Genomic DNA, 26,621 nt, shown 5'->3' with positions numbered 1-26,621 from the left:
TATACAAGCCTATAGATATTGGAGATATCCTGAAAACCTGACCAATTGTGTAAAAACATTAGCTTCCTTTGGGTTCATTTATATAGTAGCAATAAAAAGTGACCTTACTGTGTTCCTATGCAAGTACTAAGGCCATTTTTAGTGAATCAGTACAAATGGCCACGCTTCATAGTTTAATGTTATTGGCTATGCGCTAGAGTGGTCATTAGTGTGTAGCCATTAAATAAGATTACCATGTGAGCCCTTACCACCACCTATTTTATAGGCAGTAACTGGGAATTTTTTATAAATAGCACCTAAAGTTAGGCATCTACCTTAGCACAGCTAGTTGATGTGCGTGCCTAACTTAATTGTTTAATAGACTTAATCATTGTCAATAATTGATAATTAGCATCTTATACTTGACATAAATTGTATTTAATTGGATGTTAGATGCCTAACTTAGATGTTTACCGCAAAGTAGACATAGTTTCAAGTTTTATTTAAAATTTCTTATACTGCTTAATCACATTTCAAAGCAGTGTATGTTAAAAAAAACTTTTATAACATACAACAAACCTAAATAAGGATAAAACAAATTTACATATCATTGTAGGTGACTGATTAGTAAAGACAAAAGATTTACACCAGATGTACCGAAAACAGGAGGGAAGAGGACAGAACTGAAATATGTCAAGAAAAGAAACGAATAATAATAATAATAATAATAATAATAACTTTATTCTTATATACCGCCAACAATCTTGCGACTTCTAGGCGGTTTACAGCAATGAATATTGCAATGTACATCTGATAGTAACAGCATTAATGATAATAACAACAGTTATGTATTGCAGGGTCGTGAAGTACCTTGCGGTTTGCACAGGGTTGGAAGTTAGTGATTGGGGTTAACAGTTTACAAGAACAGATTTGGGGAGTGATTACGAGGGGGGTTATTGTCCTTGTTCGTTGCCTAGGTATTTTGTGAACAGGTATGTTTTCAGGTGTTTCCTGAATTCTCCATAGTTGTTTGTGTGTGTAATTAGTTTATCTAAGTCTTTGCCCCATAAGGCTGCTTGATAGGATAGAAGTTGTTGATGGTATCTCTTATATTTGCATCCTTTGGCTGGTGGGGAGATTTCAGGTGTAATCTTCTCTCATGTCTGTTGGTTGGGTATGAGAAGAGGTCTGTTATGTATTTAGGGGCTAGACCTGATAGTACTTTGAAGCATAGACATCCCAGCTTGAACTTCGTGCGTGCCTCCATTGGTAGCCAGTGCAGGAGTCGGTAGGAAGGGGTTATATAGTGGGAATAGGGTTGAACTGTGAGCAACAGTGCTATTTTGGCCCTCACAAGGGCAATTATATTTCAAAAGCATCGAGGAATAAGCAGGGCAGGATTAATTCATCGAGGGCCCCTAGGCACACAAGAACACTGGGCCCTCTGCCCCGCCCCACCCTGCGCCTAGGCAGAAACAGGAAGCTTTGGGCAAGCAGCACCGCTTGCACAATTACAGTTCCCGTTGCATTTCTTACCCGTGTTGCTTGCTTGTCTTACTTTCAGTCGATGGGGGGGAGGGGGCTGCATTGCCGATTGGGGTGGAGCCCACGTTGCCGATCGATGCTGGAGGGGCCCATCGACGTTTGGAAAAAACAATGTTGATGCCCTCCATCATCGGGCCCCCCTTACCATTTCGGGCCCTAGGCACGTGCCTACTTGGCCTATTGGTTAATCCTGCCCTGGGAATAAGAATGTTTTCAACTTTGCCTTGAAAAGACCTAAAGAAGTTTCTTCACGCAAGTAACTGGGAATGGAGTTCCAAAGGGAGGGTGCAGTAACTGAAAATATATTTGATCTCAAGATGTTGATATATTTTAAAGATGGAATATTTAGAAGGTTTTGGGCTGTAGAACGAAGAGATCTGGTGGGGTTATAAGGAATGAGAAGTTTGTCAATAAATTCAGGATGGTTACTTAAAATGGGTTTTGAAAGTTAAGAGAAGGATTTTGTAACTAATTCTTTGTTCAGTGTGCCTTATGTAAAAGGAGGGGGGAGACATGATCATATTTTTTTTGTGTTGAAAATGATTTTTACTGCAGTTAGGGAGTGGATCATGGTTGTGCTTTTTTTTAGGCACCTATTTTGGACTTAGGCACCGATAGACGCCTAACTTAGATGTAGATATTTAGGCCAAGAAAATCCTGGCATAAATGCAGTACACCTAAAAGTTAGGATGCTTGGTGATATCTAAGATCGCTTAGGTAGCGCTAAGCGTGATTCTATAAAGTGCACCTAACTTTTATAAAATTGTACTTATTACCACACTAATTAGTGCCTAATTTTTCGATGGCATATATAAAACCGGGCCCTAAGGGCTCACATGCTAATCACATGTTAACCAGTTAGCATGTAGCAAAGTAGCTGTGCTAATTACCACAGAAATGTCCACTCTCTGCCCCCAGATACACCACTGCCATAGTAGAAATAAAACAATTATTTAGCACATAGGGTGCATATGCTAACCCACAAATTATTGTAACTGAGCATGTCCCACGAAAACCTTTTTAAACTGCACTAAGCTAATGCTTACCACAGGTTGGTCAAAGGATACCTTTGTAGTGCAATAAACATAATAACTTTGGGAAAGAGCAGTATGACTTACACCCTGAGGAAGAAGAAATCCTCCCACGCTGGTGTCTTCTTCCATTGTTCTACTTGTGAATGGAACAGTAGGGGTCAGCCTAGGGAAACATGGAATTATTTGATTCAAACAAGCATATCTTTATTGTACAGTTTAAAGGCCTGACATACATTTCCAGCTGAATGAAAATTACCTCAGCGATTCCTTCAAACATGACTTGAGATATGGCATCTTTTTCAAGGACTGTGCAGTCGGATGTTCTCCTGGTAGCAAAGTATTCTGAATTTCTTCATAAAGCTTCTCTTGTACATTGGAGTTTTGTGAAAGATTGAAGATGGCCCACATTAATGCATTTGCGGTCTGATAAAGAAAGCATGTTAAAGCACCTTTATAATCATTATTTAAGCTTAATATATTTAAATGAAATTAACTAAGCACAGATTGTCCTATTCAATAAAAGATTATGCATATAACTCATAGTAGCAGGAAAAAAATATTATTGTGTAAGCACATGAATAAACTATGGGCTTAAATTACTAAACAAGTGTGCTATATTAGTAAGCAGAAGTGATAATAGCTTATGTTATTAGCAAATAGGTTCCATTATCTAACTCTGCCTTTTACAAAACTGTAGCGCGGTTTTTAGCGCTAGCCATGGCAGCAACAGCTCCGATACTCATAGAATTTCTGGGCGTGTCAGAGCTGTTACCACCACTCCCAGCACTAAAAATTGTGCTATGATTTTGTAAAAAGGGGGTGGGGGAAGGTAAAATAGGATGTATAGTAAATAACATATGGTAAGGTATGTTATGTGTGGTAATGCAATAAAGCCATTTAGGGCTCCTTTTACAAAGGTGCATTAGGGTCTTAATGTGTGGAATAGCGCACGCTAAAATGCCGTGTGCTAGCCGTTACCGCCTCCTCTTGAGCAGGCAGTAGTTTTTCGGGTAGCGCACACTATAGCGTGCATTAATCCGGTGCGTGCGCTAAAAATGCTAGCGCACCTTTGTAAAAGGAGCCTTTAGTACATTTAGGGCTATGGTTGCAGACCCCCATTTTCTGTAGGAAATCTTGAGGTGCCTATATCACTGAAAGAACTACAAGCAGCGTTGAAGTCCCTTAGAGTTGGATCCGCTCCATGTGGTGATGGTTTCACTCTAGAGTTTTATAAATCATTCCAAGTTACCCTATTGCCTCTTTTATTAAATTTATATCAGGCTCAACTAATTGAAGGTTGTATTACTGGTACTATGGCAGAATTTTTAACAATTGTTTTACCAAAGCCAAATAAAGATTCCATGTTGGTTTCAAATTATAGGCCTATTTCTTTGATTAATGTAGATGGAAAACTTCTGGCCAAGTTATTGGCTTTATGCTTGGCCAAGGCTCTCCCTTATATTATAGGTATGCACCAAACGGGGTTCGTTGCTCAAAGACATTTTTCAAACAACACCAGACTGGCTTTCCACATGTTAAATTTAACAAAAGCCATGGAAGATACGGCTTTCTCTGTATCCTTGAATGCAGAGAAGGCCTTTGATCGTGTGGAATGGACCTTCATGTATCAAGCAATGGATCCGGATTCGTACAAATGATTCAAACCTTGTACAGTTCCCCTTTTGGAGGAAAGCAAAAGAAACTCTGTGGAGTGACAATTTTCCTTAAAAGGACTTTATTTGTAAATGTCAAAGTTCCCAAAGTACACTAAAATCATCCACATAAGGTAAAATCATCCACATAAAAATAAATAAAGTAATCTACATAAAAACCACTAGGGACACAGGACCCTTCTGCCAGATCATCTATATATATAAAATCGGAGGTATGTATGTGTGTATGTATGTATGTGTGTGTATGTGTATGTGCCGCGATCACGCAAAAACGGCTTGACCGATTTGAACGAAACTTGGTATGCAGATCCCTCACTACCTGGGGTGATATGTTCTGGGGGTCTCGCGGCCCACCTCCACACGTGGGCGGAGCTACAAACAGAAAATCAGATTTCACCCATTCATGTCAATGGAAAAAATGTAAAAAGCTGCCAACGCAAAAACGGCTTGCCCGATTTGAACGAAACTTGGTATGCAGATCCCTCACTACCTGGGGTGATATGTTCTGGGGTCTTGCGGCCCACCTGCACACGTGGGCAGAGCTACAAATAGAAAATCAGATTTCACCCATTCATGTCAATGGAAAAAATGTAAAAAGCTGCCAACGCAAAAACGGCTTGCCTGATTTGAACGAGACTTGGTATGCAGATCCCTCACTACCTGGGGTGATATGTTCTGGGGGTCTCACGGCCACCTGCACATGTGGGCGGAGCTACAAACAGAAAATCAGATTTCACCATTCATGTCAATGGAAAAAATGTAAAAAGCTGACAACGCAAAAACGGCTTGCCCGATTTCAACGAAACTTGGTATGCAGATCCCTCACTACCTGGGGTGATATGTTCTGGGGGTCTCATGGCCCACCTGCACACGTGGGCAGAGCTACAAATAGAAAATCAGATTTCACCCATTCATGTCAATGGAAAAAATGTAAAAAGCTGCCAACGCAAAAACGGCTTGACCGATTTGAACGAAACTTGGTATGCAGATCCCTCACTACCTGGGGTGATATGTTCTGGGGGTCTCGCGGCCCACCTGCACACGTGGGCGGAGCTACAAACTGAAAATCAGATTTCACCCATTCATGTCAATGGAAAAAATGTAAAAAGCTGCCAACGCAAAAACGGCTTGACCGATTTGAACGAAACTTGGTATGCAGATCCCTCACTACCTGGGGTGATATGTTCTGGGGGTCTCGCGGCCCACTTCCACAGGTGGGCGGAGCTACAAACAGAAAATCAGATTTCACCCATTCATGTCAATGGAAAAAATGTAAAAAGCTGCCAACGCAAAAACGGCTTGCCCGATTTGAACGAAACTTGGTATGCAGATCCCTCACTACCTGGGGTGATATGTTCTGGGGGTCTCATGGCCCACTTACACATGTGGGCAGAGCTACAAATAGAAAATCAGATTTCACCCATTCATGTCAATGGAAAAAATGTAAAAAGCTGCCAACGCAAAAACGGCTTGACCGATTTGAACGAAACTTGGTATGCAGATCCCTCACTACCTGGGGTGATATGTTCTGGGGGTCTCGCGGCCCACCTGCACACGTGGGCGGAGCTACAAACTGAAAATCAGATTTCACCCATTCATGTCAATGGAAAAAATGTAAAAAGCTGCCAACGCAAAAACGGCTTGACCGATTTGAACGAAACTTGGTATGCAGATCCCTCACTACCTGGGGTGATATGTTCTGGGGGTCTCGCGGCCCACTTCCACAGGTGGGCGGAGCTACAAACAGAAAATCAGATTTCACCCATTCATGTCAATGGAAAAAATGTAAAAAGCTGCCAACGCAAAAACGGCTTGCCCGATTTGAACGAAACTTGGTATGCAGATCCCTCACTACCTGGGGTGGTATGTTCTGGGGGTCTCATGGCCCACTTACACATGTGGGCAGAGCTACAAACTGAAAATCAGATTTCACCCATTCATGTCAATGGAAAAAATGTAAAAAGCTGCCAACCCCAAAAACGGCTTGCCCGATTTGAACGAAACTTGGTATGCAGATCCCTCACTACCTGGGGTGATATGTTCTGGGGTTCTCGTAGCCCACTTACACACGTGGGCGGAGCTACAAACTGAAAATCAGATTTCACCCATTCATGTCAATGGAAAAAATGTAAAAAGCTGCCAACCCCAAAAACGGCTTGCCCGATTTGAACGAAACTTGGTATGCAGATCCCTCACTACCTGGGGTGATATGTTCTGGGGGTCTCGCAGCCCATCTGCACATGTGGGCGGAGCTACAAACAGAAAATCAGATTTCACCCATTCATGTCAATGGAAAAAATGTAAAAAGCTGCCAACGCAAAAACGGCTTGCCCGATTTGAACGAAACTTGGTATGCAGATCCCTCACTACCTGGGGTGATATGTTCTGGGGGTCTCATGGCCCACTTACACATGTGGGCAGAGCTACAAATAGAAAATCAGATTTCACCCATTCATGTCAATGGAAAAAATGTAAAAAGCTGCCAACGCAAAAACGGCTTGACCGATTTGAACGAAACTTGGTATGCAGATCCCTCACTACCTGGGGTGATATGTTCTGGGGGTCTCGCGGCCCACCTGCACACGTGGGCGGAGCTACAAACTGAAAATCAGATTTCACCCATTCATGTCAATGGAAAAAATGTAAAAAGCTGCCAACGCAAAAACGGCTTGACCGATTTGAACGAAACTTGGTATGCAGATCCCTCACTACCTGGGGTGATATGTTCTGGGGGTCTCGCGGCCCACTTCCACAGGTGGGCGGAGCTACAAACAGAAAATCAGATTTCACCCATTCATGTCAATGGAAAAAATGTAAAAAGCTGCCAACGCAAAAACGGCTTGCCCGATTTGAACGAAACTTGGTATGCAGATCCCTCACTACCTGGGGTGGTATGTTCTGGGGGTCTCATGGCCCACTTACACATGTGGGCAGAGCTACAAACTGAAAATCAGATTTCACCCATTCATGTCAATGGAAAAAATGTAAAAAGCTGCCAACCCCAAAAACGGCTTGCCCGATTTGAACGAAACTTGGTATGCAGATCCCTCACTACCTGGGGTGATATGTTCTGGGGTTCTCGTAGCCCACTTACACACGTGGGCGGAGCTACAAACTGAAAATCAGATTTCACCCATTCATGTCAATGGAAAAAATGTAAAAAGCTGCCAACCCCAAAAACGGCTTGCCCGATTTGAACGAAACTTGGTATGCAGATCCCTCACTACCTGGGGTGATATGTTCTGGGGGTCTCGCAGCCCATCTGCACATGTGGGCAGAGCTACAAACTGAAAATCAGATTTCACCCATTCATGTCAATGGAAAAAATGTAAAAAGCTGCCAACGCAAAAACGGCTTGCCCGATTTGAACGAAACTTGGTATGCTGATCCCTCACTACCTGGGGTGATATGTTCTGGGGGTCTCGCGGCCCACCATCACACGTTGGCGGAGCTACAAACAGAAAATCAGATTTCACCCATTCATGTCAATGGAAAAAATGTAAAAAGCTGCCAACGCAAAAACGGCTTGCCCGATTTTAACGAAACTTGCAACACATCTTCCTTTTCAGTTTAAGAGATTGCAAATTCCAGTGAGACTTGCATTCTCTATCACAATCAACAAATCACAGGGACAGACTATTACATACTGTGGAGTGGATTTAAGATCCCCCTGTTTTTCCCATGGACAACTCTATGTTGCTTGCTCAAGGGTGGGTTCACCCAAGAATTTATATGTTCTTGCTCCTGGAGGTGAAACTAAAAATGTTGTTTATAATCAAGTTTTGTGTTAGTTGTATTGTATTCATTTTGTCAAGTATTTCACATTATAATTTGAATATTGTACTTTTTATAAAGCTGTAAAAAAATAATTTCATTCACCACTATAAAGTATCTTTATTTGAATCCATTTACAGTGTTCTTGCTATAATTAAATACCCGTGCAACGCCGGGGCATCAGCTAGTATATTAATAATACATTTTCAAAAAGTTTTCGTCTGGAGAGGGGAGTTAGACAAGGGTGTCAGTTATCTCCTATACTGTTTGATATTGTTCTGGAACCCTTGTTATTGACTATTCAACAGGTAAAGGAGATTCAGGGTATTCCTTATGCAGGTCGGGAATATAAAGTCTCTGCATATGCAGATGATACTTTGCTTCATTTGAGGAATCCTGAAACTACCATTCCACATTTACTAGATTTGATTGATAGATTTGGGAAATTTTCAGGGTATAAAATAAATTGAAGTAAATCGGAGGTTCTTCTGCTAAATGTACATTGTCCAAAAGGATTACTTGATACATTTCCTTTTCTTTGGAAGGAAGAGGGTATAAAATACTTAGGTGTTTGGATATAAAAAACACTGGAAAAGACAATGAAAGTAAATGAAAAATTTTTATTGCTGAAGGTCACAGAAATGTGTGATCAATGGAACCCATTACATCTGTCGTGGTGGGGGAGAGTTCAAACAGTTAAAATGATGATTATGTCTGTGGTTTATATGTTTTCAGGGCTCCTTTTACAAGAAATTAAATAGTATTCTTACTAAATTTATTTGGCTGGGGAAAGCTGCGAGAATTGCTTTAGTATCTTTACAAAAAACAATTGCAGCGGAAGGGGTAAATTTTCCCAATTTTTATAGGTACCATCAAGCCTATATAATGCGTCAGGATATGTATTGGATCCTCCCTGAGCTCATGGAGAATCTTCCACATTGGTTATGGTTGGAGTGGCAACTCCTGTCTCCACTGAGTATCAAGTTACCCAGTTGTATAAAGACAATAGAATTTTATCTGACACTTGGCAAACATTAAGGGTTCCTTTTACAAAGGTGCGCTAGTGTTTTTAATGCATGCACCAGATTAGTATGCGCTACAGTGCACGCTAGCTGAAAATCTACTGCCTGCTCATAAGGAGGCGGTAGCGGCTAGTGCGTGTGGCAATTTAGCGCGCACTATTCTGCGTGTTAAGGCCCTAGTGCGCCTTTGTAAAAGGAGCCCTAAAATTTATCAATAATTTAACATATATTCCGATTCATAAATCCACGTGTCAGTCCCTTTGGCTGAACTCCAAGATTCAAATTGGCAGGTTAAAATCCTCTGGAAGCATTGGATACAGGTGGGCATACGTACTCTGGATGATGTAGTATCAGAGGGTAAGCTGCTTGACTTCTCATGACTGCAACAAACATTTAGAATTGCTAAATCTCAAAATTATAGGTGGTTGCAATTGAAGTAGAGAAAACCAAAAAAACTCTGTGGAGTGATGATGTTCCCAAATGGACTTTATTTGAAAGTATCAAAGTTCCAAAGGTACACTAAAATCATCCACATAAAATAATTCCATCCACATAAAACTAAATCATCCACATAAGAGCCTTAAAGGACCTAGTCCGCTAGGGATACAGGACCAACACGGTCCGCATTTCGACAAAAAGTCTTCTTCAGGGGTCCTATAAATAATGAGGGGTACATTAAAAATCCACAAAGAAGAAAATTGAAGCAGGCCATTCAGAAGGGGTTCCCTGATTGGCAATCAGTATAATTTGCTGGTCCTATGCTTCCAGACAGATTTCCTGGGACATCAGGCCGCTCAGTGATATAAAATAATATCTGAATTTTTGAACAAGAAACCAAAGACTGGTCTTCGTGACATTTGGAGCATTGAGATAAAGCATCAGATTAATGTGTCTCAATGGCCACGAATTTGGACTTGGAGGATGAGATGTACGGCGTCTGCATCTATGAGACAAACATGTTTTTTTCTTGTTGCATTGAACATTTTGACCCCTGTTTGTATACAGAAATTAGATAGTTCCAAGTCTAATAGATGCTGGCACTGTCATCTCAATGTAGGGATATTGGATCATTTACTGTACTATTGTCCCTTGATACTTAAATTTTGGAGATCCATCTGGGATCAAGTGAATAAAATATTGGAAAATCCAGTGGCATTAACGTACGATACGGTGCTATTTGGCACATTAATGAGATCTAAAAGTCGAATATGATCTCACAATAACAAACTTCTCTTTATAATGACAGGGGTTGCCATACAACTTATTTTAAAGAACTGGATAAACTGGGATCGGTTAAATTACAGCTTTTGGTGGGAATCTTTATGCCATATTTTTTTTAATGGAATGCATGTTGGCTGTACATCAGGGACATTATAGGAAATTTTTGGATGTTTGGGAGCCATTGATAAAATTCTGTAAGGAAAGATAACTGACCTGATTTTCTTTTTGGCCCTTTCATCTTACACATCCAGGGAGGGCGGGGTTTGCATTACTATTTTAAATTGGGTAAAATTATTGAAAGATTCTATGTATTTGTTTTTCTTGATTAATTATTAGGTGGGTGGGAAGGTTAAAATGTTTGCTCATATATATCTGTAAGATCAATGTGCTTTTCTTGTACTATTATATGTATACAGTACTCCCCCGATATTCGCGGGAGTTCCGTTCTAAGAACCCCCACGAATCTTGAAAAACCACAAATATGGTTTTTCATAGGAGATACTGGAGAGGGCAGCGGGAGACGCAGCAAAGAGCAGCTGGAGCGCCGGTGAGTGAAGGAAATCAGTCGCTGTATGCTCCGACCGCCTCTTCCCGTACTAAAGTCGGGCCATACAGCGACTGATTTCCTTCACTCGCCGGCGCTCCAGCTGCCCTCTCCTGCCTCTCCAGCTCTCCTCTCCTGGTCGGCGGATCGCAGTCAGAAAATATCGTGAATGACTGGGACCGCGAACCGCCGACCGCGAATTGGCGGGGAAACACTGTATATATATATATATATGTTTTGCACGGTTGCTGTTTGAAAATCAATAAAGAGAATTAAAAAAAAATAGTTTCAAGTTTATTAGGTTTTTATATACCACCTATCAAGATTATCTAAGTGGTTTTACAATCAGGTACTCAAGGATTTCCCTATCTGTCCCTGTGGGCTCACAATCTATCTAACGTACCTGAGGCTATGGAGGACTGAGTGACTTGCCCAGGGTTACAAGAAGCAGCGCGAGGTTTGAACCCACAACCCCAGAGTGCTGAGGCAGTAGCTCCAACCACTGCGCCACACACTCCACTCTCCACTCTCCATACTCCATAGGATAATCCTCAGGAAATTTAAAACTCATTGGACTGGAGGCAGTGACCTATTGAAGATTGTTCTGGCCATTTAGGACTTAGACAAATTTTTGGTTGAAAATGTGGTATAAAGATAGATGTACTGGCAGGCTGGACATTCAATGGCCTGGACGTCCAGGTAGACAATTTTTGGAAAAAAAATATTCTAAATGTATTTTTCGAGAAGTGACATTTTACCACTGCCGACTTTGGGCATCTAGCGCCATACGTACAAATCAGACTTAGACATTTATTTTAATTATGCCCCTCCATGTGGTTTACATTCAGGTACTCAAGCATTTTTCCCTCTGTCCTGGTGGGCTTTCACTCTGTCTAATATACCTGGGGCAATGGGGGATTAAGTGACTTGCCCAGGGTCACAAGGAACAGCGGGGGATTTGAGCCCACAACCTCAGGGTGTTGAGGCTAAAGTTCTAACCATTGCACCATACACTTCCTATGCCAAGGCTCTCTCTAAGCAGCTGCCTATCTTCTGGCTTCTCACTATCTGCTGGTTTGCTGTTTAAAAAAAAAATATGTTGAAAACAAGCTTAATAGCTGATATCAGGAAAAGAATCATCCTCACAATCGCTTGCTATAAAAAGTTACATTATGGGCCTCTTCTATCAAACTCTATGAGTGTCGGGAGCAACGCGGCTCACCGCACTACAAACTGCTAGCACAGTTTGATAGAAAAGGCTATATATCATGCAGAAACAAAATGCGCATGAAATTCCTCTTATAAATGTATTTTTTTTTCCAATTATTACCTGTGCTATATAATGATAGGTTTGAAATTCATTTAAACTTACCGTTTCAATGCCTCCAATTTGAAGTTCAGTAAAAATGGCACTTAGTTCTTTTTTGCTTAGTTGGCTCTGCTCAGAAATTTTACTTAGAATATCTCCTTTTTCACTGTTTGAAATATTTTCAAGTCTTTCGTTAATAAATCGTTTAACTGTCAGAGAGAAGAAATGAGAAAATGATACATATTAACTCTTTATTTATTATTGGCTTAAGTTTTAGAACAGGATAATAATAAAAAAATATATAAGCCAAATTAGGGATGGGTTGGCATTTGCCCTCTTTTTTTCCCCAACCATTGCACATAGTATGAGGTGCTGAAAAGTTCTCAGCCCAACCAAGAAGAGAATGATGTAGAACAGTGGTCTCAAACTCAAACCCTTTGCAGGGCCACATTTTGGATTTGTAGGTACTTGGAGGGCCGCAGAAAAAATAGTTAATGTCTTATTAAAGAAATGACAATTTTGCATGAGGTAAAACTCTTTATAGTTTATAAATCTTTCCTTTTGGCCAAGTCTTAATAATAATATTGTCATTTATAGCTAATGAGACATATGATCAAGAAACTGTTTTATTTTACTTTTGTGATTATGATAAACATACCGAGGGCCTCAAAATAGTACCTGGCGGGCCGCATGTGGCCCCCGGGCCGCGAGTTTGAGACCACTGATGTAGATATAGTCCAATCATGTCAAAACATGGGGCTCCTTTTACGAAAGTACGCTAGGGCCTTAATGAGTGGAATAGCGCGCGTTAAATTGCTGTGCGCGCTAGTCACTACCGCCTCCTGTTGAGCAGTGTCACAAACCCCCTTGCAGTCCAGGGCTGGCGTGTGACAAACACACAGATTCGGGCGCGTCCCCTTCAACTAGGGGTACCTTCAGGATTTTTAGGCAGCCCCAGACAACGGTCTAGGCCCCTCGAGATATAGGGTAAGTACAAGGTTTCACTATATCACCAAGCAAACGAGTTCTTTAGGAAAACATAAGTGGTTTATTCTGACCTCCAGGTCAAAAGATATGCAACAGCAAAACAATATCACTTTGCAGGTCATTGAACAAAAATAGTAAATTGGCAAAAATCAAACTTACAGTCATTTTCAAGCAGACAAAAACTCAGTAGGCAAAAATCGTCACAGCACACTCTGTTAGCAAGTTAGCTTTTTTCACAGCTCCTAGTGCAGGCACAAATCACACCCAGCTGAGATGGTTAACCTAATTAGCTCCCTGAAACGGGAGTCACAGCAACATTCCTACAGTTCAAACTGCACTTTAAACATTTCAGCTTGCCTCTGGTTCACAAACTTGTCTTTGAATGTATACCTTGATTCAGGCTTCAGGCAAGTATTATTCTCAAACTTCACTTGCTTATACAGCTCAACATATATCCCCTTCTTCAGGTTTAACTTGTGCAGCAGAGAAAAAAAAACGATATGCAAAAGGAAAACACAAACCACAAACAGTTTCCCCGTTGCTTCATTCTTTCATTCAAAATTCCATACCTTCTGTCTGGCCTTCTACCCTAGAACCAGCTATTTCTATCTCCATGCCTTCTACCTGGTCTGGACCCTGATAGTTTGAAGGGGTTAAGACTTCCTCCAAATCCTGCATGGGATAATCCAGCATGTTTTCCGCTGCTGCCCTGTTCCACAGCTCCTCTCCTGCCTTGGGCTGTGGGAGTGACTCGCCCTCGTCACTCGCCCCTCCCCCTCCTGTTTGTCTCTGCCTGCTTTTAAACAGACCAGAGCCAATCCCCTTCAGCCGGTAGCGGGGGATGGGTTTTGGCTCTACAGCAGTTTTTCTCTGCCTAGGTTTTTCTACTGCAGCTACCTTCCTCGTGGCTTCTCTAGCTGCTCTAGAGACAGGAGGCTGATGTTGCCAATCTGCCTGCCTCTGTTCCAGTTCACTATCTCTTTGGTTATGGGGGCAAGGGAGGTCAGCCTCAAGGTGAGTGCCAGAATCAATCTGGTCCATTCTTCTGCACTTAATCCTATCAGGGACTGGGCTAGTGCTGGTGCTGGGTTTGTCACATTCCCCCACCCTTAAAGGATGACCCTCACTTGTACCCGGAGGAGTCCCTATATTCTCAGGCATACGTGACAGAATATCTACATTGGTGTTAAGTTTACCTGGCCGATGCACCACCTTAAATTTGAACACCTGAAGGGCTAAATACCATCGTGTAAGTCTAGCGTTATTGTTCCGCATGGTATTTAACCATTTCAAGGCTGCGTGGTCAGTCACTAGCGTAAACTCCCTGTCCTGTAAATAATGCTCAAGAGTCTGAACAGCCCATTTTACCGCTAGGCATTCCTGTTCCACCGTTGCATAATTTTGTTCATTAGGATGGAGCTTCCGACTCAAGTACAGAATGGGATGTTCTAACCCTTGGCTTTCTTGACTTAGGACTGCTCCTAAGCCTGTGCCTGAGGCATCAGTTTGTAAAATCAATGGTAGGTCAAAATCAATAGCTTTGAGCACGGGCCTTTCACACAAACTAGTCCTTAATCTTTGAAAAGCCTGCCTACTCATATTGTCCCAACCCAGTGTCTCTGGTTTCCCTTTCTTCAACATGTCAGTCAAGGGTCCTGCCTGGGACGAAAAGTGAGGGATGAACCTCCTGTAGTATCCTACCAGTCCTAAGAAAGCCCTGAGTTGTTTCTTGTTGTTAGGAGCCGGGTATTCCCGAATGCATTGCACCTTATCCACTATAGGCTTTATCTGCCCCTTTCCCACAATATATCCCAAGTACTTTACCTCTTGTTGACCAATGAAACATTTTTTTGGATTTATTGTGAGACCGGCCCCCCTCAGAGCTTCCAGGACAGCTTTAAGGTGTTGTACATGCTGTTCCCATGTACCTGAATGGATCACTATGTCGTCGATGTAAGCGTCCGCGTACCCATGGTGATCCCGTAGCACCTCGCGGACTAGGCGCTGACATGTAGCCGCCGCCCCCCCATGTAAGCCAAATGGCATGCGCCTAAATTGAAATAGGCCCCGTGGCGTGCTGAACGCTGTTTTAGGTTTAGCCGATTCAGTCAGTGGTATTTGCCAGTAGCCTTTTGTAAGGTCAATGGTAGTTAAAAACTGGGCTGATCCTAATCTATCCAGTAATTCATCCACCCTTGGCATTGGGAATGCATCAAACTGGGACACCTCGTTTACCTGGCGAAAGTCAATACAAAAACGTGGTGTCCCATCAGCTTTAGGCACAATAACAATGGGGCTACACCATGGGCTTTGCGAGGTCTCTATAACCCCTAAAGTTAGCATCTCTTGTACCAACTCCTCTACCAGAGCTTTCTTTTCCTCTGACAGCCTATAGGGGCGTACCCGTACCACCTTCCCTGGTACTGTTATAATATCATGGGATACTACCCCCGTTTTCCCTGGCACAGAAGAGAACACATCCCCAAACTGTCGGACTACTTCCTTCACCTGATGGACCTGTACTTGTGTGAGGGCAGTTCCTACATTCACTTCCCCTTCAGCCTTGAAGTCCGTAACCTGAGGTCCTAGGTCATCTTCCTGCCCTTGTTGTGCTACCAAAGCCAACACCTCCCGATCTTTCCATGGTTTCAATAGGTTGACATGATAGGTCTGCAGTCTCCCCTTATCATCCTTGACCCGATAGTCCACCTCCCCTATCCTTTCCACAATGGTGGCTGGGCCCTTCCATTGTGCCAAGAATTTGTGAGTGTCTGTGGGTATTAATATAAGGACTCGATCACCTATCTGTAATTCCCGTTCCTTTGCCTTTCTGTCATAATAAGTCTTTTGCTGTCTTTGACTCCACTCCAAATTCCCTCTTCCGAGTTCCAGGGACCTCCGTAACCTATCCTTAAGCTGAGCTAAATATGTTATTACGTTACTCCCCGAATCCTCGGGAAACACCCACTTCTCTTTCAACATATCCAGCACCCCCCTAGGTGGTCTCCCAAACAATAATTCGTACGGACTAAGTCCCAGAGAATCCTGCACCTTCTCTCGTGCTGCAAAGAGCGCAAAAGGAATAAACATATCCCAGTTCTTAGAATCTCCTTCTATGCCCTTTTTCAGCATTTGCTTAATTGTCTGATTAAAACGTTCCACCATACCATTAGCTTGAGGGTGGTAGGCAGACGTTTTAATATGACGGATGCCAAATCCCTCATAAAACAACCTCATTTCACTAGATAAAAAATTGCTACCCTGGTCTGTAAGAATCTCCCGGGGAAACCCTACCATACAAAACAACCCTAACAGTTCTTTCATAATACTGGTAGATGTGGCCTTCTTTAATGGAAAAGCCCAAGGGAACCGTGTGGCTACGTCCATTACTACCAACATGAAATTATATCCCCTAGGTGTTTTCTCCAATGGTCCCACAATATCCATGGCCAACCGCCGTAATGGTTCCTCTACCACAGGTACAGGAATGAGGGGTGCTCTGGCCGGTTTCGCCAAAGACAGTTTTTGGCACGTGGAACAGGACTGACAAAAATTTATCACAGCCTGCCTTAATCCCGGCCAAAAAAACCGTCTTTCTATCTGTTTAATAGTGGCTTCTGTTCCTTTGTGACCCGATAACGGGTGATCATGGGCTAACCTAAGTATCAGTCTTCTAAACCCTTGGGGAATCAATAATTGTTGTACCATTTCCCCTTCTAGGTCCCCCGGGCCTTCTTTATACAGCAAGCCCTGTTTCTCGATCCAGCGTTTACCCTCTATACACCCCTTTCCTACTCTCTGCCATTCTTCTCCCAGGGTTGGATCGGTTTTCTGCTCCTCCCGAAATGTAGGAAAAGCATCCATAACATCCTTGGGGAGCCACGGGACTTCCCTGGTTTCCCCCGCCCGCTTCATGGCTCTACTTCTCCCTTGCTGTTGTCTTTTGTTCTGGGCCCGTGTCCTACGCCCCTGCCTTTGTTCATATTCCTGAAAGGCTTCTCCTGCAAAAGGAAATATCCTGCCTAATGTCCCTTCAGGTTCATGGTTAGAGGATCCCTGCGCTCTTGTGTTAACTAGACACTGTTTTTCCTGTAATGCTACCGGGAACCCTTTCCAATCCTTCCCCAGTATAACATCATACGGTGCCTCTGGCACTAACGCAAAGGAAGTTTGATACACTCTATCTTTATACCTAACTGTGGTAGGTCTCAATGGGTATTGTTTACTATCCCCATGGATACACTTGATTCTTACTCTACCTACAAAATCATGCCCCTTTTCCTTAGGAAATACTGTGTTCCAGCACCGGTGGGCTAACATTGACTGGTCCGCCCCTGTATCAAGTAAGGCCTCCATGTCTTTGCCCCCTATTGATACCACCACCAGATATCTCCCCCCTGGTGTAATCTTACCCTTTTCCAGGTCACAGGTTACTGTAAAACCTTTTCTTTCAACGCACTCCCCCTGTCGGTGACCTTTTCCCCCACACCTGAAGCAAACGATGGGAGCTGGGTTAAAGGGTTTCTGTACTCGCTTCTGAGGGTTCCTAGGTGGTATGTTATTAATAGTAGGAGCCTGAAGTGTAGTGTCCCTCTGGAACTGTGTCTGGGGTCTATAACTTGGGCCTGGTTTCTCGGGAAGTCCCTGGGCATCCAGATAAGCTTCTGCCACAGATAGTGACTGTGTCAGATCCTGGCATCCCTGTTTCTGGATCCACCCCTTTATGTTCTGGGGCAGAGCCTCTAGGAATTGTTCCCTGACTAACTCAGCAAACATAGCTCGTGGGTCTGCCAAGAAAGGCTGTAACCATCTCTCCGCAGCTTTCGTTAGGCGTTGTAACAGTGCCTTAGGTCTCTCTTTTACCTTTAACTGGAGAGCACGAAAGGTTTGCCTGTAATACTCTCTTGTATATCCCAGAAAATCTAGGATATGTGCTTTCACAGCTGGGTAACTACTGGCCTGATCCGCAGTAATGGTCTGAAAAGCCGCAAGGGTATCGCCAGCCAAACATGGCAGAAGGCGAACTGCCCACTGCTCTGGAGGCCAACCTGCTGCAGCAGCAACCCTCTCAAAAGAGTTTAAAAAATCATCTGGGGCATCCTGTGGTGTTATTTTGTTCAAATTCAATAAACCTAGAGAGTTTTGCCCTACCACAGGTAGATTACCCCCAGTCCCCAATACCGGTATATGCATCTGTCCACCAGTCGTAGGCTTCAATAGCTGCGCCATTAATTGAGACTGCTGCTCCATGGCTCGCATAAAGTCACTGTGATGACGTTCACTAGCCTTCTGGCTTGCTTGCCATAGTCCGTGGCTAGTCTCCAGGACCTTCTTTAAGTCCTCATTCTGCCTCTGACGTTCTCCCGCAACCACTGCTAACGCCGCCGGCTCCATGCTGACTCTGTAAAAAAAATGAAAAAAACACACACTCCAAGTGCGATACCACACAGTTCTTTCTCCACGAAACTATCTTCACCAGCCCCTCTGTTGTATATGCTTACCAGAGGTACTGATGCATCATCGCCTGCGTGCTCATTACAGGGTGCACCACCCTTCTTCAGAGACCTATTGGTCCCCCTTTTGTTCCTCGCCCGCTCAGAATGATGGCCTTGACCCCCGGTCTGCTATCCACCCTTCCTGCAGCCGCCACACTCCGGACACTGGAACCGATATCCTTGGAATGTTCAAGCAGCTTCCATTCACCAGCATTTATAATCCTGGTTCCGATGAACCAAACAATAGTAGAGAGTAAAAAAAAAAATTTTCCACCTTTGCACTCCCCAATCTTCACCTGAAGAGGTAACAGACCGCACTCCTGATACCAAATTGTCACAAACCCCCTTGCAGTCCAGGGCTGGCGTGTGACAAACACACAGATTCGGGCGCGTCCCCTTCAACTAGGGGTACCTTCAGGATTTTTAGGCAGCCCCAGACAACGGTCTAGGCCCCTCGAGATATAGGGTAAGTACAAGGTTTCACTATATCACCAAGCAAACGAGTTCTTTAGGAAAACATAAGTGGTTTATTCTGACCTCCAGGTCAAAAGATATGCAACAGCAAAACAATATCACTTTGCAGGTCATTGAACAAAAATAGTAAATTGGCAAAAATCAAACTTACAGTACATTTTCAAGCAGACAAAAACTCAGTAGGCAAAAATCGTCACAGCACACTCTGTTAGCAAGTTAGCTTTTTTCACAGCTCCTAGTGCAGGCACAAATCACACCCAGCTGAGATGGTTAACCTAATTAGCTCCCTGAAACGGGAGTCACAGCAACATTCCTACAGTTCAAACTGCACTTTAAACATTTCAGCTTGCCTCTGGTTCACAAACTTGTCTTTGAATGTATACCTTGATTCAGGCTTCAGGCAAGTATTATTCTCAAACTTCACTTGCTTATACAGCTCAACATATATCCCCTTCTTCAGGTTTAACTTGTGCAGCAGAGAAAAAAAAACGATATGCAAAAGGAAAACACAAACCACAAACAGTTTCCCCGTTGCTTCATTCTTTCATTCAAAATTCCATACCTTCTGTCTGGCCTTCTACCCTAGAACCAGCTATTTCTATCTCCATGCCTTCTACCTGGTCTGGACCCTGATAGTTTGAAGGGGTTAAGACTTCCTCCAAATCCTGCATGGGATAATCCAGCATGTTTTCCGCTGCTGCCCTGTTCCACAGCTCCTCTCCTGCCTTGGGCTGTGGGAGTGACTCGCCCTCGTCACTCGCCCCTCCCCCTCCTGTTTGTCTCTGCCTGCTTTTAAACAGACCAGAGCCAATCCCCTTCAGCCTGTAGCGGGGGATGGGTTTTGGCTCTACAGCAGTTTTTCTCTGCCTAGGTTTTTCTACTGCAGCTACCTTCCTCGTGGCTTCTCTAGCTGCTCTAGAGACAGGAGGCTGATGTTGCCAATCTGTCTGCCTCTGTTCCAGTTCACTATCTCTTTGGTTATGGGGGCAAGGGAGGTCAGCCTCAAGGTGAGTGCCAGAATCAATCTGGTCCATTCTTCTGCACTTAATCCTATCAGGGACTGGGCTAGTGCTGGTGCTGGGTTTGTCACAGCAGGCAGTAGATTTTCAGCTAGCACGTGCCATAGCCCGCACTAATCCGGTGCGTGCGCTAAAACCGCTAGCGCACCTTCGTAAAAGGAGCCCATAGAATTTTGTTTCTGAAAATTGGCAGTTAATTAAACACTCTTTTCAGCTACAGTGGCAAAATAACACTCAGAATTTAGAAAGTTGATTGGAAGGACCTTTCAGCACATCCTTTCTATACCTATTCTATACCTTATACCTCGTATACTATACCTTTTCTACCTTTCTATACCTCGTATACTATACTATACCTTTCAGCACATCCTCGTATACTATACTTTGGCCCTCTTTTACTAAGGTGTGCTAAGCGTTTTAGCGCGTGTTTAGCACACGCTAAATCAACGCATGCGTTAACCGTTAATGCATCCATAGGATAACATGCACATGTTAGTGTTTAGTGCATGATTAGCACGCCCTAATATTTATTGTGCACTAAAAAACATAGCTCACCTTAGAAAAAGAGAGGGTTTATGTCGTTTATATTCTGCCTATTTTCAGAGCGAATACTAAGGGGCTCACAATCAAAAAACAAAAATGTCTACAAAGTGGCCTAAATGGGTTCTTGGACGATCAAAAAGCCTGATCGTCCAAGTACCCATAAACAAAGCTGGTTTTAGTCGTATCTAAAATCAGCTTAGGCCTTTCCCCTGCTTCTAAACACATAGAGCGAAAAGAGACATTTTTAGAGGAGGTGAAAGGGTGGGAGGTGGGCTGACCTAGACATAGTTGTACAGCAGATATAACCAAAAGTTTAGACAGGTTGCCTAGCCGGCACTTATTCGCTTTGACTTAGACCAAGTCAAAACAGGTATAAGTGCCAAAAAAGGGGCTGCTGAACTGATTGCGGCTGCCATGATCAGCTCAGAGGCCCTGGCAACCTGCCTACCCCCCCACCACAAAAATTGCAGCAGGAGAGATGGCTCATCTCCCCTGCCGTGATAACGATACCCCGAAGTGCCACCAACTTCAGCACTTCAGATCGCTATTACAGCAGGAGAGATAGCCAATCTCTCCTGCCGTGATCCACCCCCCAATCGGATCGGGCAGGAGGGAGCCCAACGCAGCCCCAACACAGCCCCCTGCTGACACAATCCAATATGGGCAGGAGGGAGCCATCTCTCCTGCCATGATTGATTCGGGGGGGGGGAGGTGGATTCTGTAACCAGTGTTGTTTTTGACAGACACCGGTTACAGAATCCAGCTTTTAGGCTAAGGATTGGCCCCTCCTTCACATAAAAGACCTGGTTTTGGGCATTTTGGACTTAGGCTGTTTTTTGGTTGGTAATGTGTTGTAAGTGTAGTAGTGGTCTGGGCATTTAAACAGCTGAATGTAGAGGTAAGCCATTCTAAAAAAAACCCCGCATTTTGGCTGTTTTTTTTGAAAATGGACATTTTCCCTGCTTCTTCTTTCAGTGTTTAGGGCCTAGGCCAAAAGGGACATAGATGTTTTTTTTATTATGCTCCTCTAAGTGGATTACAAAACTACTACTACAATTACAATTACTATTTATAATTTCTGTAGCACTGTACATTTTGGCATTTAATAGAAGGTTCCTTCTCAGAAGAGCTTATAGTCTAATGTGGATAGATAGAAATGACATATATGGCTGGGGATTCAGATCTTAAGGTGAGAGATTCCTTTAACATTTGGAGGGAACAATTACCGTATTTTCACGCAAATAACACGCACCCGTATAAAACGCGCACACGAATATAGCGCGCAGAAATCACGATGATTTGCACAAAAACTTTGATATACCGCGCTCACGGGTATACCGCGCATGCTGCCCGACGCTCCTTTCGCCCGCCCTGACTTTCCGTGCGCTGTCCCGACTCTCCGTTCACCCCCCCTGACTTCCGTGCACTGTCCCCCCTTGAAGGTCTGTCCCCATCCTGAAAGCCTGATGCCCCCCCCCCCCGACGTCCGATACATCCCTCCCCCCCCCCCGAAGGACCGCCGACTCCCCAACAATATCGGGCCAGGAGGGAGCCCAAATCCTCCTGGCCACGGCGACCCCCTAACCCCACCCCGCACTACATTACGGGCAGGAGGGATCCCAGGCCCTCCTGCCCTCGACGCAAACCCCCCTCCCCCCCAAGAACCTCCGACCGCCCCCCAGCCGACCCGCGATCCCCCTGGCGACCCCCACGACCCCCCCACCCCCCTTACACCGCCGACTTCCCGACTTCCCGACAACACCGCCGACTTCCCGACAATATCGGGCCAGAAGGGAGCCCAAACCCTCCTGGCCACGGCGACCCCCTAACCCCACACCGCACTACATTACGGGCAGGAGGGATCCCAGGCCCTCCTGCCCTCGACGCAAACCCCCCCCCCCCCCAAGAACCTCCGACCGCCTCCCAGCCGACCCGCGATCCCCCTGGCGACCCCCACGACCCCCCCCCCTTCCCCGTACCTTTGGTAGTTGGGCCAGAAGGGAGCCCAAACCCTCCTGGCCACGGCGACCCCCTAACCCCACCCCGCACTACATTACGGGCAGGAGGGATCCCAGGCCCTCCTGCCCTCGACGCAAACCCCCCTCCCCCCCAAGAACCTCCGACCGCCCCCCAGCCGACCCGCGATCCCCCTGGCGACCCCCACGACCCCCCCACCCCCCTTCCCCGTACCTTTAGTAGTTGGCCGGACAGACGGGAGCCAAACCCGCCTGTCCGGCAGGCAGCCAACGAAGGAATGAGGCCGGATTGGCCCATCCATCCTAAAGCTCCGCCTACTGGTGGGGCCTAAGGCGCGTGGGCCAATCAGAATAGGCCCTGGAGCCTTAGGTCCCACCTGGGGGCGCGGCCTGAGGCACATGGTCGGGTTGGGCCCATGTGCCTCAGGCCGCGCCCCCAGGTGGGACCTAAGGCTCCAGGGCCTATTCTGATTGGCCCACGCGCCTTAGGCCCCACCAGTAGGCGGAGCTTTAGGATGGATGGGCCAATCCGGCCTCATTCCTTCGTTGGCTGCCTGCCGGACAGGCGGGTTTGGCTCCCGTCTGTCCGGCCAACTACTAAAGGTACGGGGAAGGGGGGTGGGGGGGTCGTGGGGGTCGCCAGGGGGATCGCGGGTCGGCTGGGGGGCGGTCGGAGGTTCTTGGGGGGGAGGGGGGTTTGCGTCGAGGGCAGGAGGGCCTGGGATCCCTCCTGCCCGTAATGTAGTGCGGGGTGGGGTTAGGGGGTCGCCGTGGCCAGGAGGGTTTGGGCTCCCTTCTGGCCCAACTACCAAAGGTATGGGGAAGGGGGGTGGGGGGGTCGTGGGGGTCGCCAGGGGGATCGCGGGTCGGCTGGGAGGCGGTCGGAGGTTCTTGGGGGGGAGGGGGGTTTGCGTCGAGGGCAGGAGGGCCTGGGATCCCTCCTGCCCGTAATGTAGTGCGGTGTGGGGTTAGGGGGTCGCCGTGGCCAGGAGGGTTTGGGCTCCCTTCTGGCCCGATATTGTCGGGAAGTCGGCGGTCGTTCGGGGTGGGGGTGCGAGTGGTCCTGCCGGGGGGGGGGGGATGTATCGGACGTCGGGGAGTCGGCCGGGCAAGAGGGCTTGGGCTCCCTCTTGCTCCGATCGTGGATGCGGGTGTGGGTGGGAGCGCGTGCGAGCGGTCGTTCGGGGTGGGGGTGCGAGTGGTCCTGCCGGGGGGGGGGGATGTATCAGACGTCGGGGAGTCGGCCGGGCAAGAGGGCTTGGGCTCCCTCTTGCTCCGATCGTGGATGCGGGTGCGGATGGGAGCGCGTGCGAGCGGTCGTTCGGGGTGGGGGTGCGAGCGGTCCTGCTGGGGGGGTGAATCGGGCGTCGGGCGGGGTGGGAACTATGTTTTAAAACTTTGGTATACCGCGCTCACGCATATAACGCGCGAGGGGTATGCGCGGTAGGTAAAAACGCGTATAACGCGCGCGTTATATGCGTGAAAATACGGTACTATGCATAATTAGACTACAGTCTGCACCTAGATCAGTACTTGAACTTGTAAATACAGTATGCTTTACTTATTATCAGGATAAAAATACATTTTTTAAACTTTATAAAACTGTAAGTATGACGGTAAAAATCTAATTTGCACTGAGAGACTATTCTAAACTTTGGCATTCAAAAAAGTAAAAGTCTTCACCAGATGAATTTTAAATCTAATATTTTTTGCCAACAAAACACCCAGCTTTAACTTTTTGCACAGTTTTTGAGGATAAGACTGTCTGGCAAAAGTCCAAAGAAGACTTTATGAATCAAGCGCGCAATCTTGAATTCCACTCTTTCGGACATTGGAAGCCAATGCAACTTAATCAGCAAAGGGAAAGCATGGTCTTATAGCTCCTTAGAAAATATCAGTCTAACAGCTATGGTCTGTAAAAGATGCAGCCACCCAAGCAGCTTTGCTATTATTGAAACCAGTGGTATAGTGTGTTTGTATGGGTGGGGGGGGGGCGCAGACCACTCTGGGTGCCATCTTGCTGGGTGTGCCGGCACCTCTCCATCCCACCATGCCATGCTTGTGGCTCCTTCCCTGCCCCCTTTAAATCTTCACCAACATGAGCAACTTCTCCGGCCTGCTGCATGCGCAGGCTTGGCTCCCCTCTGAAATCACATCCTTGATGCAGGGCCACGAAGTGATATCAGAGGGGACCTAAAAGACAGATTGTCCAAGTGTCAATAATCAAACTGAATTTCTGGACGTATCCAGGGACTTTTTAGGCCTCTGAATGTTGATGTGCGGCCAGAGCTGAAAGGGGCATGTCTGGAAGTGTGGTTAGGGTGGTATTTGGGAGGGATGTGGACTGACCTAGACTTAGTCTTCCTGCAGGGATAATCGAATGTTTCACAAAACTTCCTGGACAAAACTTAGATGTTGTGATTTAGATGATGTAACAGCAGGTATAAGTGCCAAAAAGGTATCCAAAGTGACCATATAACCACTGCAGAGACAACATAAAGACCCCACACATACTCCCCTAGTGAACACTGACCCCCTCGCACTGCCACAAATATCAGAATAAAAAAGTACATACCTGTCTCCGGAACATCAACACCTGCTATACGAATTCCTAGTATAGCTGTATACAGGTGTATTAAGTAGCCTGGGAGATGGGCTAATGAACCATAGCGATGAGGACCCAGGCCCATAAGTTGTTCTAACCTCTACATTCATGGTGGAAAATGTGAGCACACCAAAACCCCCAAAACCCTACTCTACTGCCATATAGATGCCACCTGCAGCCATAAGGACTATTGGGGTTGTAGAAAGGTGAGTATAGTGGGTTTTGGTGGGGGGCTCACCATAACCTATAAGGGAGTTCTAATGAGATGTTTATGTGGCACCCTTTTTGTGAAGCTCAAAGCAGTGCCCTGTAAGGTGCCCCACTGCTCTGTTGCAATGTCTGTGTGGCTAGTCCATCACAATGCTGGTCCCTCCCATGTCCAAATGGTCTAGGCGTTTGGGACTTGGATGAATGTTTGGTCAAAAATGTGGTATAAAGATAGATGTGGTATAAAGATAGATGTACTGGTGGTCTGGATGATCAATGGACGGATGTCCAGACAGATGATTCCCCCCACAAAAAAAAAAAAAAATTCTAGACATATTTTTCAAAAATGGATATTTTCCCCTTCCGACTTTGGGCGTCTAGCGTCATACATCCGAATTAGAATTAATATCTTTTAAGAACATAAGAATTGCCACTGCTGGGTCAGACCAGTGGACCATCGTGCCCAGCAGTCCGCTCACGCAGCAGCCCTTAGGTCAAAGACCAGTGCCCTAACTGAGACTAGCCTTACCTAGGTACATTCTGTTTTCAGTAGGAACTTGTTTAACTTTGTCTTGAATCCCTGGAGGTATTCACTGGAGAGTACCGGATCAATGTCTTGTGCAGCATCAGAAGATGTTTGGACAGAAGATACAATAGTGGGTGGAGGAAATTTCTGTAGCACTAGTCATGCTAGATCCTCCGCAGAAAATTTGGATGAACCATCCAGGTCTTCTTCTGAGGGAATCTGTGTATGATAGGGTGGTTCAAAAGAAAAATCCTCTCTTTCTTGTGTCTGAGTATTATTCACAGACACAGTGTTGTTATGGGAATGCTGTGAAACTAATGTTTGTACTGGTTGAGATGGTTTTGGTTCTCTGCTGCCATCTGGTGGTTCTTTAGACTCACCAGAAACTGTACTGGGCATGTCTAAAAATCAGTGAGTCCAGTGACATCACAGGAAGTAGAGGTAGACCTTACTGGGCGTGTCTTAGAGACAGGAAGTATCCTGTTCTCTTCTGACCTGCCTGGGCAAAGCTGAAGCAGTGGGCTGCTTTCCCCCTTCACAAGATGCGAAAAGCAAAGATTTCTCAAAGCAGGGCTTATCACTGACTAACAATTCATCCACAGTAGCAGCGGAACACTCCGGCAAAATTTCCCCCCTCACCCCTTCAGAGCTGAAGTTCAAATGGGCGACGGCTTTGAGCACAGGGAAA

The 26,621-nt window shown here is 45.4% G+C and overlaps 1 protein-coding gene across 1 annotated transcript in view; it reads right to left on the bottom strand.

Moving 5' to 3' along the window:
* LOC117356032 (1,25-dihydroxyvitamin D(3) 24-hydroxylase, mitochondrial-like) overlaps nt 1-26,621 on the bottom strand; it is a 325,542-nt gene that overhangs the window by 13,996 nt on the left and 284,925 nt on the right. Inside the window, exons 9-11 of the mRNA XM_033935282.1 lie at nt 12,165-12,310; nt 2,815-2,981; nt 2,643-2,721 (exon numbers count right to left, since the gene is read on the bottom strand). Coding sequence (XP_033791173.1) covers nt 2,643-2,721; nt 2,815-2,981; nt 12,165-12,310 — 392 coding nt within the window. The remainder of the gene's footprint in view (nt 1-2,642; nt 2,722-2,814; nt 2,982-12,164; nt 12,311-26,621) is intronic.

The sequence above is a fragment of the Geotrypetes seraphini genome, chromosome 2 (assembly GCF_902459505.1).
Source record: "Geotrypetes seraphini chromosome 2, aGeoSer1.1, whole genome shotgun sequence".
NCBI classification, from domain to species: domain Eukaryota; kingdom Metazoa; phylum Chordata; class Amphibia; order Gymnophiona; family Dermophiidae; genus Geotrypetes; species Geotrypetes seraphini.
This window is presented reverse-complemented; position numbering and strand designations above follow the sequence as displayed.